This window comes from Megascapheus bottae, chromosome 10 (assembly GCF_031878675.1).
Source record: "Megascapheus bottae isolate mThoBot1 chromosome 10, mThoBot2.hap1, whole genome shotgun sequence".
Taxonomy (NCBI): Eukaryota; Metazoa; Chordata; class Mammalia; order Rodentia; family Geomyidae; genus Megascapheus; species Megascapheus bottae.
This window is the reverse complement of record NC_143518.1, coordinates 53848935-53861768: the sequence shown is the minus strand read 5'-3', so window position 1 is coordinate 53861768 and position 12834 is coordinate 53848935. Positions and strand designations below refer to the sequence as shown.

At 42.0% G+C, this 12834-nt stretch overlaps 1 protein-coding gene and 1 long non-coding RNA gene across 3 annotated transcripts in view; one reads left to right on the top strand and one right to left on the bottom strand.

Annotated features, from left to right (window-relative positions):
• The window catches only part of LOC150058453 (uncharacterized), a 61541-nt gene that overhangs the window by 29936 nt on the left and 18771 nt on the right, over positions 1-12834 (bottom strand). The window contains exon 4 of one of the 2 annotated variants that reach the window (XR_016536888.1): positions 10263-10978. The exons of the other annotated variant lie outside the window; for it this stretch is intronic. This is a non-coding gene — a long non-coding RNA (uncharacterized LOC150058453). Of the gene's footprint in view, positions 1-10262; positions 10979-12834 lie in introns of those variants that run through there. 2 annotated transcript variants of the gene reach the window in all.
• The window catches only part of Cr2 (complement C3d receptor 2), a 35232-nt gene that overhangs the window by 13157 nt on the left and 9241 nt on the right, over positions 1-12834 (top strand). Inside the window, exons 9-20 of the mRNA XM_090341292.1 lie at positions 873-1262; positions 4351-4539; positions 4611-4710; positions 4991-5073; positions 7080-7487; positions 8306-8482; positions 8561-8651; positions 8927-9003; positions 9877-10281; positions 10903-10990; positions 11082-11164; positions 11879-12271. Coding sequence (XP_090197418.1) covers positions 873-1262; positions 4351-4539; positions 4611-4710; positions 4991-5073; positions 7080-7487; positions 8306-8482; positions 8561-8651; positions 8927-9003; positions 9877-10281; positions 10903-10990; positions 11082-11164; positions 11879-12271 — 2484 coding nt within the window. The remainder of the gene's footprint in view (positions 1-872; positions 1263-4350; positions 4540-4610; positions 4711-4990; positions 5074-7079; positions 7488-8305; positions 8483-8560; positions 8652-8926; positions 9004-9876; positions 10282-10902; positions 10991-11081; positions 11165-11878; positions 12272-12834) is intronic.

Sequence of the window (12834 nt, the reverse complement as noted above, 5' to 3'; positions counted from 1 at the left end):
ATAATAAGGACTCTTGAAGGTAGACCATACCCAATCTAAGCCTAGTACTGATGTGCTTGAAAAATTTGCTGTGTCTTCATATGCCCTTTCTCTACTGAAGAGTTCCTCTTGGAGCCAAGTGGTAGTTAGGAATCTTTCCTGTATCTTGAAACTTAGCCAGGAAAAGTATGCATATACAAAAGTAGCTATTAACAACTAGTATCCTTCGTGAGCCATCAGGATAGGTAAATAAAAGATATGTGATCATGGTTCAAATTTTCTGTTCATTTCCTGTAGCTTTCTTTCTCAAAGGGATGTGGCATTAAGAGATGGCAAGTGCCCAGCAGTGTGTCTTTAGGGGAAGGAGCAAATGTTGTCAAGCTACCTGTAGTCCAGTCTCAGGTTTGAAACAGGCACTAAATTCAATATGTCCTAGATTTTGTAACTGTTCCCTTCACATTCCTTTGTCCCATTAGTTGCTTATCACACTTTAGGAAGTAGTTTATTTGGACTCTAGATTAGGAAACTGAGGCCTAAAGAGGGTACGACTTGCCTAAGGTCACACACAGCTATTGAATGCCAGTGGGGATTTGAAATCAGGTCTGCTGAGCTAAATGTCATTAATTCATGATGCTTCCCTACCTTTATTAATACATTATTATTCTATGCCAAGTTTATCTTTTGTTCCTTATTCAAATCATTGTTGGATTAAGACAGTTATCAATGAGGTAAGAATGTAGGAGGTTGGGAATAAATAGGGACTTAATGAATAAGAAATAAATCATATACATTTCTAAGTCTGTCTCTGAAAAAGTGATTTGAATCTTTTGTTTAAATGAGTCTCTTTGTTGCAATGATCAGTACACCTAGATAATTCTCTTCTTACTTTCCAGGGATATCTTGTGAACCTCCTCCTCACATCGAAAATGGTTCAAAAAGTTATCTCACTGGCTCCATAGCTGTGGGTACTGTTGTGAAGTACTCTTGCCCAAGTTCTTTTCGTCTCATTGGAGAAAAGGCACTTTTCTGCATAAGTAACGATCAAGTGACTGCAATATGGGATAAAGCTGCTCCTAGATGTGAATATTTCAATAGATATGCTACTTGCCCTGAACCCAAAGTCCCTGGAGGGCACAAAAAGGCTGGACCTAGGCCACCATATACTCATGGTCGTTTTGTGACATTCGCCTGTAACACCAACTTTACCATGAAAGGAAACAAAACGGTCTGGTGCCAAGCAAATAGCACATGGGGACCAACACCACTGCCAACTTGTGAGAGTGGTAAGTATAACACACACAGAAACAAAACCCACTGAGATGAGGCTCCTGTCCTTGTGGACAGATCATGCTTTGCATTCTTCTAAGAGAACAGTATACATGAAGGGCGAAGCAAGAGGAACAGTGAAAATTATAGTTTCCTGGTTTTTCTTAGGTATACAGGAATATAACTGTCCCTTCAGATAAAACAAACCAAACAAACAAAAACCATTAAGACTGAGATCTAAAGACTGCAGTCTGAAGCCCGCCCAGACAGGAATGTCCAGGAGACTCTTATCTCTTACTAAGCTTCAAAAAAGCTAGCAGTGCTGACTTTGCCTGGTATATTGTATATACATTTCTTTGTTTATTTGAATTAGGAAAGGGAAGGGCAAAAACAAGATGATGAGACAAAGGACAAAGGCTAAACCAATTTAACAGCAATATTCACAAGATAATATATTGGAAATGAACTTTACAACTTGGGAGGGGGTAGAGGGAGAGAAAGTGGGAGAATAACATGGGAAGGGGTAACCATGTTCAAGAAGTCATGTACTCATTACCTTACAAATGTAACTGTAACCCTCCTATACCTCATCTTGACAATAAAATTTTTTTAAAAAGCCAGCAGTGGAGCTGTGACTCAAGTGGCTAGCCTTGAGCACAAAAGCTCAGAGACAGGGGCCCAAGCCCTGAGTAAAACAACAACAAACCAACAACAACAAAAATCAAATGAGAAAAGGAATTTGATGAATTTACCTTCTAATCGAGTGGGAAAAGTTTTCCAAGAATGAGAGCCAGTTTATTGGGTGATTCTAACCTGTATATCTGAGTAGCTATTAAAATAAGGAAAAACATGGGATCTACTACCAAAAACACATCCCAGGAATATCCATCTATGTGTATCTGTTAACACAGTCTGGCCCAGACAGAGCTATGCTGCTCTCTGTGACCTTGGCGAATGTGTCCTCAAGAGAGCTATTCTTTCCCCAAGTTATCTCCAAGGCTGTCATATGTCAAATCAAATGACTTTGAAAGTAGGTTTACTATGTGTATCTCCATTTCCCCCTCATTTGTTTTTGTTTTCGTGTGACTTAACAAATATCTAAATTTAAACCTAAATTTAATTCTACAGATTCAGAGATTGGCAATATTTTATACTATCAAAATAATTTATTTATTTTTTGCCAGTCCTAGGCCTTGAACTCAGGGCCTGGGCGCTGTCCTTGGGCTTTCTCAAGGCTATACCTCTACCACTTGAGCCATACCACCATTTCTGGCTTTTTTTTTTTCTATGTATGGGGTACCAAGGAATCAAACTCAGGTCCTCGTGCCTGCTAGGCAAGCACTCTACCACTAGGCTAACCTCCCAGCCCAAGGTATTTTAACTTTCTTAAACAAAAAACAATGCTGCCAAATTCTAAATAACGACCTAAGAAACTATCACCTTGTTCAAAAATATGATCCCGGTCGGGAGTTTGGCCTAGTGGTAGCGTGCTTGCCTAGCATGCACGAAGACCTGGGTTCGATTCCTCAATACCACATACATAGAAAAAAGCCAGAAATGGTGCTGAGGCTCAAGTGGTAGAGCTCTAGCCTTGAGAAAGTCCAAGGACAGTGCTCAAGTCCTGAGCTCAAGCCCAGGACTGGCAAAAAATATATATATATATATGATCCCATCTATGTGTTAATGAGTTGATCAGTTAATAGAGAGAGGGATGGATAGTCTGGGAGAAAGGGGATCTTAAAGTAGTCACAAATCGGATTGTATGGAAAACAAGCAAGTTTTATATTAGAGCCAGGTGTGGTAGCTCATGCTTATAATCACAGCCACTCAGGAAACTATGGACTGGTAAGTCTGTGAGATTCTTTTCTCCAATTAGGCAGTAAAACAGAAGTGGAGCTGTGACCAAGTGGTAGAGCACTGGCCTTAAGCAAAATAGCTATGGACAGCACCCAGGCCTTGAGCTTAAGCCTTAGTAGCCACATAAAAATAAACAAACAAACCAACAAATAAGACTTATGTATTGACATAAAGATATTACAGACATCAAATGTTTATTATTAAATAAAGGAAGAAGACTAGAGTAATACATATGATATCTACATAGGCCACATGCCAATATGGTTTATTGGCATTTAATGTTTGGAGTATGTGCATTTGTCTGGCACTGGAACTCTAAATGATAACATGTTCCTTTTGGACCTGAGAGCAAATTTTAAATATGAGGTGAAAATGGTCTTTTTAACAATTAATATTTTTCTCAATCCAAAGTAATTCATAACATAATCAAACATAAGAAAACTATAACAGTCATGACATGAAACTGATACAATGAAACCCTGTCTGTTTGACCTTCAAAGGCTGGGCACGATGGCTTAAGCCTGTAAACCTAGTCACTTGAAAGGTGGAAAATAGAGAATCAGAGAATTGGGGTTGGAAGCCAGCCTGGGCATAAAAGTTCATGATTAGCTGGGCACAGTGGCTCTTGCCTGTAATCCTAACTACTCAGGAGGCTGAGATCTGAGGATCATAGTTCAAAGCCAGCCTGGGCACTAAAGTCCTGGAGACTCTTATCTCCAATTAACCACTAGAAAAGTGGAAGTAGGGCTGTGGCTCACGGGGTAGGGCGGGTAACTTTGAGCTGAAGAGCTTAAGGACAGTGCCCAGGCCCAGAGTCCAAGCCCCACGACTGAAAAAAAGTTCATAAAATCTTATCCCTACCAACTGTTAGGTGGAGTGGCATACATCTGTCACCACAATGTAACCCAGTGGCTGGGTGCAGTGCTACATGCCTGTCATCCCCAGAGGCACACACAATCAGGAGGATGACAGTCCAGGTCCCTGGGCATCAAGTGAGACCCTAATTCAAAAATAACCAACACAAAAGGGCTGGTGGTACGGCTCAAGTGGCAGAGCACTTAGATATAAGATCCTGAGTATCAATCCCCTGGTTCTGCCAAAAGAATTTTTTTAAAGGCTGAGTTGAAAGCTAATGACGAACAGCTACTCATAGCTCGCTTATTATTTATTTAATTCCTCATCCTATGTCAGCATTTAGCTTGTGAAGGTTGTATTATCTGATGACTTCTTTTTCCAATGTGTATAAAGATTTCCTGCTTGAGTGTCCGCCACTTCCTGAGATCAGTCATGGGCACCACACAGGACAGAAGGCTGGAGGCTATGCCCCAGGGTCATCTGTGACTTATAGCTGCCAGCCCGGTTACTTGCTTGCTGGACAGAAGACCATCACGTGTTTAACCTCAGGAGACTGGAATGCAAAGACTCCCACCTGCAAAGGTACCCTAAGCTTACAGTCTAGTTTAAGAAATTGAACTGTTCCGTTATTTAGTATGCTTATTTTTTTTCAGAGGCCCAGTGTGACCCTCTAGGACCATTTCCTAATGGGCAGGTGAAGGCACCTGCAAGTCCTCGGGTCGGCGCAACTGTGAGCTTCACCTGTAACGAAGGGTGAGTGGAGCGGGGACTGAGATTTAATTCCTTTAGATTATGTATGCACTGTATTAACCATGAAATCTGCAGAAAGAAAGGCCTCTGTAAAGACAGCCTGGAGTGGGTGTATGGGAGAGAGGGTTGGGAAGGGGAGCAAGACAGATAGAGGGAAGCACAGAGAAGGAGCTGATAGAAAGAGGAGGTGCCCAGAGGTTAAGTGAACTTTATTTTAAGTGGAGTCTGTTGTTCTTCAGCACAAGCTATCAACAGTTCTAAAACCACAACTTTGTGTTCCCAGGTACTGGTTAAAAGGCCAACCTTCTAGTCACTGTGTGATCGCTGAACAAAAAGCTATGTGGACCAAACAGCCTGTCTGTGAAGGTAGGTAAGGTAACTAACTGGTTTCTAAGGAATCTCAGAGATTCAACAGGACAATTTTGGTTTTGCCAAAAACTTGGACTTCATTATCATGCAGATTCATAGCAAAGAACTCCTAGCCATCTGAAGGGATGACAATGTCACTGACAGCCTCCATGACCTCTTTCTTCTCCTGCTCCCTCCAGTCAAGGAAGGAATTTCTTTTTTTTTTTTTTACTGTAATTAGTAAAAGGGTTACATGATATTTGCCAGATAGGAGGTACATTAATTCACATACATTGATACCCTTTCACATGTCTTGGTACCCATTAACCTCCCCCCCACACCCCCTACCCGTCTTGGTTTTCCCCCCTTCCCTATCAACTTTCAAATAACCAAATACAAATAATCCAATATATCAGATAACAAAGTGAGATACTATAACAATATGAGATAACCAAGGGACAGCAAAGGAGATGAGAGACAATATAGTACATTAAGGACAACAATCATTCGTTATATGGCTTTTGTTTCAATATCCTGGAGGTCCTTTCATTTAGCTTCATACTATATGGCCTTAGGTATCAAGATTTTGCTCTATTGCAGATCTCTGCTAGTAGAGCCCAAGGTTTCTACTGATTATGACGAATGAGGGAAACCATTGAGCCTAAGTTCCTTTGAGTCTGGCTTACTTCACTTAATATGATTTTTTCTAAGTCTTTCCATTTCCTAACAAATGGGGCGATGTCATTCTTTCTGACAGCAGCATAGAATTCCATTGTGTACAAATACCACATCTTGTTGATCCACTCATCAACTGAGGGACATCTAGGTTGGTTCCATATCTTTGCTATGGTGAATAGTGCTGCAATGAACATTTGTTGTGCTAGTGGATTTAGTATGCCCTTGTTTCTGGATGGTTGGGTAAATGCCAAGTAGTGGATTGCTGGGTCATAGGGGAGTTCTATGTTTAGCCTTTTGAGGAATTGCCATACTGCTTTCCATAGTGGTTGAACGAGTTTGCACTCCCACCAACAGTGTAGTAGTGATCCCTCCTGGCCACATCCCCTCCAGCATCTGTTATTATTCGTTTTCCTGATCCTGGCCATTCTAACTGGAGTGAGGTGGAATCTTAGAGTTGTTTTGATTTGCATTTCTTTTATGACCAGAGATGTTGAGCATTTCTTCATGTGTCTATAGGCCATTTTGGTTTCTTCTTCAGAGAAGACTCTCTTTAAGTCTTTGGCCCATTTTTTAATGGGATGGTTGTTACTTTGGAGATTAGTTTTGGAGTGATTTAATTTTTTGAGTTGTTGATATATTTTAGATATGAGGCCTTTGTCCATTGTTTGATTGGTGAAGATCTTCTCCCACTCTGTAGGCTTCCTAATTAATTTACTAGCTATGTCCTTTGCCATACAAAAGCTCCGCAGTTTAATGCAGTCCCACTTATCCAGCCTTTCTCTGATTTGCTGTGATTCTTGGTCCTTATTAAGAAAGTTTCTACCTGTGCCAAGGAGGCCTAGTGTATCTCCTATAAGGAAGGAATTTCTAAGCTTTTCCTTCCCTCAAAACTACATAGAGGGCCAGGAGTGTGGCCTAGTGGTAGAGTGCTTGTTTAGCATGCAAGAAGCCCTAGGTTCAATTCCTCGGTACTACATACACAGAAAAAGCTGGAAGTAGTGTTGTGGCTCAAGTGGAAGAGTGCTAGCTTTGAGAAAGCCTAAGGATAGTGCCTACACCCTGAGTTCAAGCCCTAGGACTAGCAAAACCAACAAACAACATAGACATGCTAAGTACACAGCCAGGCCAGTCATACAAAGCAAATCATAGAAATAAGTGGATCCACAAACCAGGTAAACTCAGAAAGGGAATTCCAAGTTATCATACCAGTTATCTTCCTGGATGGACTCCTTACAGATTCAAAATACCATTGTCTTTGAGCCTGGGATGTGGGGAAGTTCCAAGCAGCACTCAGAGCATTTGTACCTGCAGTCTGTGATCATCTGTACTCTCTGTAATTTTTCTAGAAATTCTTTGCCCACCACCTTCTCCTATTCTCAATGGAAGACATACAGGCAGCTCATCAGGGCGCGTTCCCTATGGAAGCAGAGTCACTTACACGTGTGACCCGGGGCCAGAGAGAGGCCTGGAGTTCATCCTTGTTGGGGAGAGCACTATCTACTGTACTGCGGGGAGTCTGACATCTGGGAACTGGAGCGCCCCAGCCCCACGCTGTGAACTTCCCACTTCTTCCATTCAGTGTTCACATCCCCAGATCCTAAGAGGCCTAACAGTGTCTGTGCCGAAAGAGCGATATTACTATAATGAGACTGTGGTGTTCACATGTCAGTCTGGCTTCACCATGAAGGGCAGCGTGAGAGTCAGGTGCAATGCCCAGGGAATGTGGGAGCCGCCAGTCCCGGTGTGTGAAAAGGGTAAGTGGCCCAGTACTCAGCAAAGGTGTTATGGATGCATTCAAAAAGCAAAGAAGTCAAGCAGAGGGACTTTAAACAGGGCCTTATAGCCCCAATCTGCTCAGTTATACTAACCAGAGAGGTGTAAGGTGTGCTTTCTTCATACCATTTCCACTGGTGCTTCACTGTGTGAAAACATGCTTGCAGGGAAAAACACTAGAGATCATGAAGTTGTCTATTTCTTTAGGAAAGACAAACAGAATTGGGAGATCACTTGTGTGTTTTAAATGGTGATTTCTTAAAAGAGAAGCCTTACTCTATGTCAGAAGCCTCCTTCAAAGCATCTGAGATGGCACTTCAAGAAGAGAAATGACAGGAGTAGACATGCCAAACAGGAAACTGAATGAGATCTGGAACTGCCTGAACCTAGAAACGAAAACAAGACCGAGGGAGGAGCCATGCTCTAAAATTACTGCAAGATGCCCCTCTGTGTCATGCAGCTGCCACCGGCACAAAACTGTGGCATTCATGCCAATTACTTTGTCTGGGTTTCTTCTGGTTGTTTACTCACTGTGTATGTGTATGCGTGTGTGTGCATGTGTGTGTATGTATGCGCATGCACATGTGATGAAGCTTGAACTTGGGACCTTGCTTTCTTACTTGGCTCTAGCTTCGTTGCTGCTGTTATTGTTCACTGGAATGAAGAATCTTCCACGTTTGTCTTCCCCGATCTCAGCCTCAGAAATCAGCCTCCAGAGTAGTTAGGTTTATGGTCATGAGCTACCATGCCTGGTTCCTGTGTTTTACGTTATGATTTTTGTTTTTTTCCTTTGCTTTAGAATGCCAGACCCCTCCTAAAATTCTCAATGGGCAAAAAGAAGAGAAACACATGATCCGCTTTGAGCCAGGGACATCTATAAACTATAGCTGTGACCCCGGCTATGTGCTGGTGGGAGAAGAATCCATACGTTGCACCCCTGAGGGGATGTGGTCCCCCGCTGCCCCGCAGTGCAAAGGTACCAGGCCTCAAGTACATGTTTTTCTGGCTTTAAGATTACATTGAGTTGATTTCTCATCCTTGTCTCCTCTCTCAGTGGCAGAGTGTAAACCCATAGGACCACATCTCTTTACAAAACCCAAGGACCGGTTTATTAGGCCAGCTGTTAATGCTTCTTGTGGTGAAGGGTGAGTGAAGACTGCCCCAGCCTCAGACAGGTCAGGCTTATCAGTGCTCACTGCATTCTCCATGTAAGGGTTGAACTCAGGGTGTATGGATCCCACTAGCTCTCCAGGCATGGAAACTAGACAATGGATGGATGGTATTGAAGCTGGTGGCATTGCATTGTTGTTTTCCCTATTTCAACTTCTCCTGAAAGTGTCCAAGCTTGCTTGGAAGCCAATAGCTTTTGTTTAGCTTCTTGTGACCCGCATGGCTGAATGACATGACTCTTTATCTCTAGGTCCCGACTGAGCGAGAGTGCTTATCAATTGTGTGAAGGTACAGTTCCTTGGTTTGTAGAGATTCGCCTCTGTAAAGGTGAGTAGCAAAAATGACAGGATCTGCCATGACATGAGGACTGTGTGTTTCTGGGAATTGTCTGTTTTAAGCCAAGCTTTGGGAGTTCATGCATTTGATACTGTTCTGTTTGTCAGCAGTTAGGTTGCATAGTTGAGCCATGTTTTTATTTTCACCCCTTACTTTTCCACCAATTAAACGAATACGTCACTGTAATTTAGAGTGATATTAATGGTAATGACGAATACATGTTCATCCACTATTCTTCATTTGGGATGCATTGGAGTTTAGTGATTAGGGAAGGATGTTGGATCTGGATTCAGATTCTCCTCCTATGCTTCATAGCTGTGTGACCTTAGGCAACTCATAGGGCATCTCTAAAACTCTAGCCACTCAACTGAACAGACTCCAAAGTTCTTGGAATTAAATGGTGCTAGCCCTATTTTCTGGATGATGAAAACGCCTGTTGCTAACTACATTTTCCTTCAACAATAAATATTCCTTGCTAACCATTTAGATTATCACATAGCAAAGAGATGATACTCAAAAGAAAGAAAGAAAGAAAGAAGGAAGGAAAGAAAGACAGAAAGACAGAAAGCAAGCCAGCCAGCCCTTCATTTCCTACTGGGTATTCTTCCTTTACATAGCAATTGATTCCTGGCTCTTACTGCCTCCTAATGATCTTGATCAATGTGTTCACTTTTAATGGAGATTTTCTCTCCTCTGAAATCTGTTTATGATGAATTTTATGTATATAATGCAGCTAGATGCAACTCTCATCAGGAAAATGCATTTATGCCCTCCAGAAAAACAACCGGATCATAACCCCCTTCTCTTCTCTACTTTCGTGCGTAATTACTGGGACAAACTTCTATAGTGTCTCTATCTCTCTAGAAATCACCTGCTCACCACCCCCTGTTATCGACAATGGGATACACACAGGAAATTCTTCAGATGTTCCATATGGGACAACTGTCACATATACATGCAACCCTGGGCCAGAGAAAGGAGTGCGATTCGACCTCATTGGGGAGCCTACCATCCGATGTACAAGCAAGGACCAAGTGAGAGGCAGCTGGAGCGGTCCTGCTCCTTTCTGTAAACTCATACTCCCTGATGTGCAGTGCTCAGATGAGGTTATTGCAAATGGATACAAGACCTCTGGCGAGAAAGCCTCATATTTCTACAATGATACTATAACGTTCAAGTGTAATCGTGGCTATATTTTGAATGGCAGTAGCCAGGTTCGTTGCAAAGCCAATAACACCTGGGATCCTGAAATACCAACTTGCGAAAAAGGTAAAAATGAAATGAGGGTGTTTTTTTTTTAGTATTTATTAATTTAATCTTGTTTGTTATCTCCTACCCAAAGCCAGAGTCATGAGAACAGGCAGTAGGGAAGGAGCATGGGCTACTTTCCTACCTTTCCACTGTTCCATTATAGGCAGTGTGTTCCTTGTGTGAATGCCACGGGCCCCACCCTCTCCACGGATGTGGGATATACACAGGATGGATAATGAGATGAGCGTTGAAACAGGAGATCACATTCTACTATGGAAGATAGCTCCCTGAGCCGTAGTTTCAGAGTTTTAGATTATGTGTCATCCAGTGCTGTGCCCTTGTGGTTCTAGAGCAGAAATCCTTCTGTGTTCATGTGGGGAGTTTTCTCTCCAGGCTGCCACATTCTTTCAGGATTCACCATGGTCAGCGTATAGGTAAAAATACAGTTTTCTTGTGTCTGGGATGATCATAAACTACATTTGTAACCCTAGCTACAGGCTTGTGGGAAACAAACCCATCCACTGTATGCCTTCGGGACAGTGGAGTCCCGCCCTATGATGGGAAGGTACTTGCAGCTCCAGAGTTGTCTTTCTGTCCATTGGGATGTGTCTATAAATAACTCCAGCTTTGCCCTTGCAGAAGGATGTGAGCCTGTGCAAGCTCCAGAGCTCCAAAAGTTTCTGGGTGGTTCACATGTGAAACCAGTGAATAGAGCCTGTCAAGATGGGTGAGTGTAAAACAATCCATTATGAGAAAGGATCCACCTTGTATGGTACATTTGAGGAGGAGGAAACACATTATCATCTGTCTCTCTGTAGGTACCAAGTCACTGGCTATGCTTATGAAAAGTGTCAAGATACTAAGAATGGGGTTTGGGTACAAAGGATTCCTGTTTGTACAGGTAAGTTGAGGGTGAGAGAGGGAGGAAGATCTCCATACACAGAGTGTGTAAGAGAGGGCAAGACACTAAAGAGCTCACTGGAAAATCTGGAATAATTTGTGATTTTCCCACGGAGGGGGAGTCATTTAGTATGTGGCTGACATTAACATTAGGAAACAAATCATCTAGTAAGAATGAATAGTTACCGGGCCGGGAGTTTGGCCTAGTGGTTAAAGTGCTTGCCTAGCATGCATAAAGACCTGGGTTCGATTCCTCGGTACCACATATATAGAAAAAAGCCAGAAGTGGTCTGAGGCTCAAGTGGAAGAGCTCTATCCTTGAGAAAGTCCAAGGACAGTGCTCAGGCCTGAGCTCAAGCCCAGGACTGGCAAAAAAAAAATGAATGAATAGTTACCATATATCTGCTAATTTTGCTAAATGTAAAAATTGTACACCATACTTTTAAGATATAGCAACATCCATGTCTTTCTTACCTGCTAATACTTTATCATATTTTTTTCTGAATCTTTCATAGAAAAAGATCAAATATGAGTATGTATATAGGGGTGTTTAGTGAGAATCACATTTAATAGTTTTTCAACAAAATTATAATCCAAGTTCCAAAATTTACACAAATGTGTGATGCAATGATACAGTTACATAATGACATTTGTATCTGAATGCATACCTTCGGATAAACTAGCTGAAATTGAATTCCATAACTGTCTTCTGCAGTTATTCACTGTTATCCTCCACCCATAATTGCCCACGGGAGACACAGCGGCATGGCAGAGGAACAATTCCTATTGGGAACTAAAGTCACTTACAAATGTGATCCAGGATTCTACCTTCAGGAAAACAAAAGTCTACAGTGCAGTCAAGATTCTAAAGGACAAGGATTCTGGAGTGGGCCTCTCCCACGGTGCTTATACTCTCCTCCTTTAACTCATTGCCCTAACCCAGAAGTCAAACACGGCTACAAAATCAATGAGACGCGTACTACCTATTCCCACAATGATGTTGTACATGTCACCTGCAATCCTGGCTTCCTCATGAATGGCAGTCACTCAATAAGGTGTCACACAGATAACACATGGGTACCAGGCATACCAACATGTATCAGAATGGGTAAGGCCTTAAAAGGGATAACATGTTTTACATGTTGAATATGCACTAGCATTCAGCTTAAGGAAAATCATCTCAAAGCTAAAGCAGTTATAATGTTATGTCAGATGCCTTTTCTTTTCTTCTCACTTGATTGTGTCCCCCCCCCCGCCCCGATTTCCTTTCTCGGTATATTTAGCAAGAGCAGATGAAAGGACAATGGTTAACTTCCAAATTGATGGGCCCTCCAATTTTACTATTCCTAGGAATTGAAATTTAGAAAAAAAAATCTCCGGTTTTACTTTGGAACCTGTCCAACAATCACATTATTTGATAATGTGATATTTAGGGTTATTGTATCCATGAAAAGGCCTGTGAATATTCTGGAAAATGAAGCTGGCCTTGAAAGTTACTGAACTACACTTCTTGTAGTTCCTGCTATCATCGGGTAGCTTTGATCCTGTCGGTGGTTATCTACAGCAGGGGCTGACATTTCATCATCCAGCTGATTCCAGTTCCCAGAATCACTCTCTTTGATCAGCACAGTGGTCTTCAAGGAAAGGAAATCTGTTGCTACCTTCCAAGAT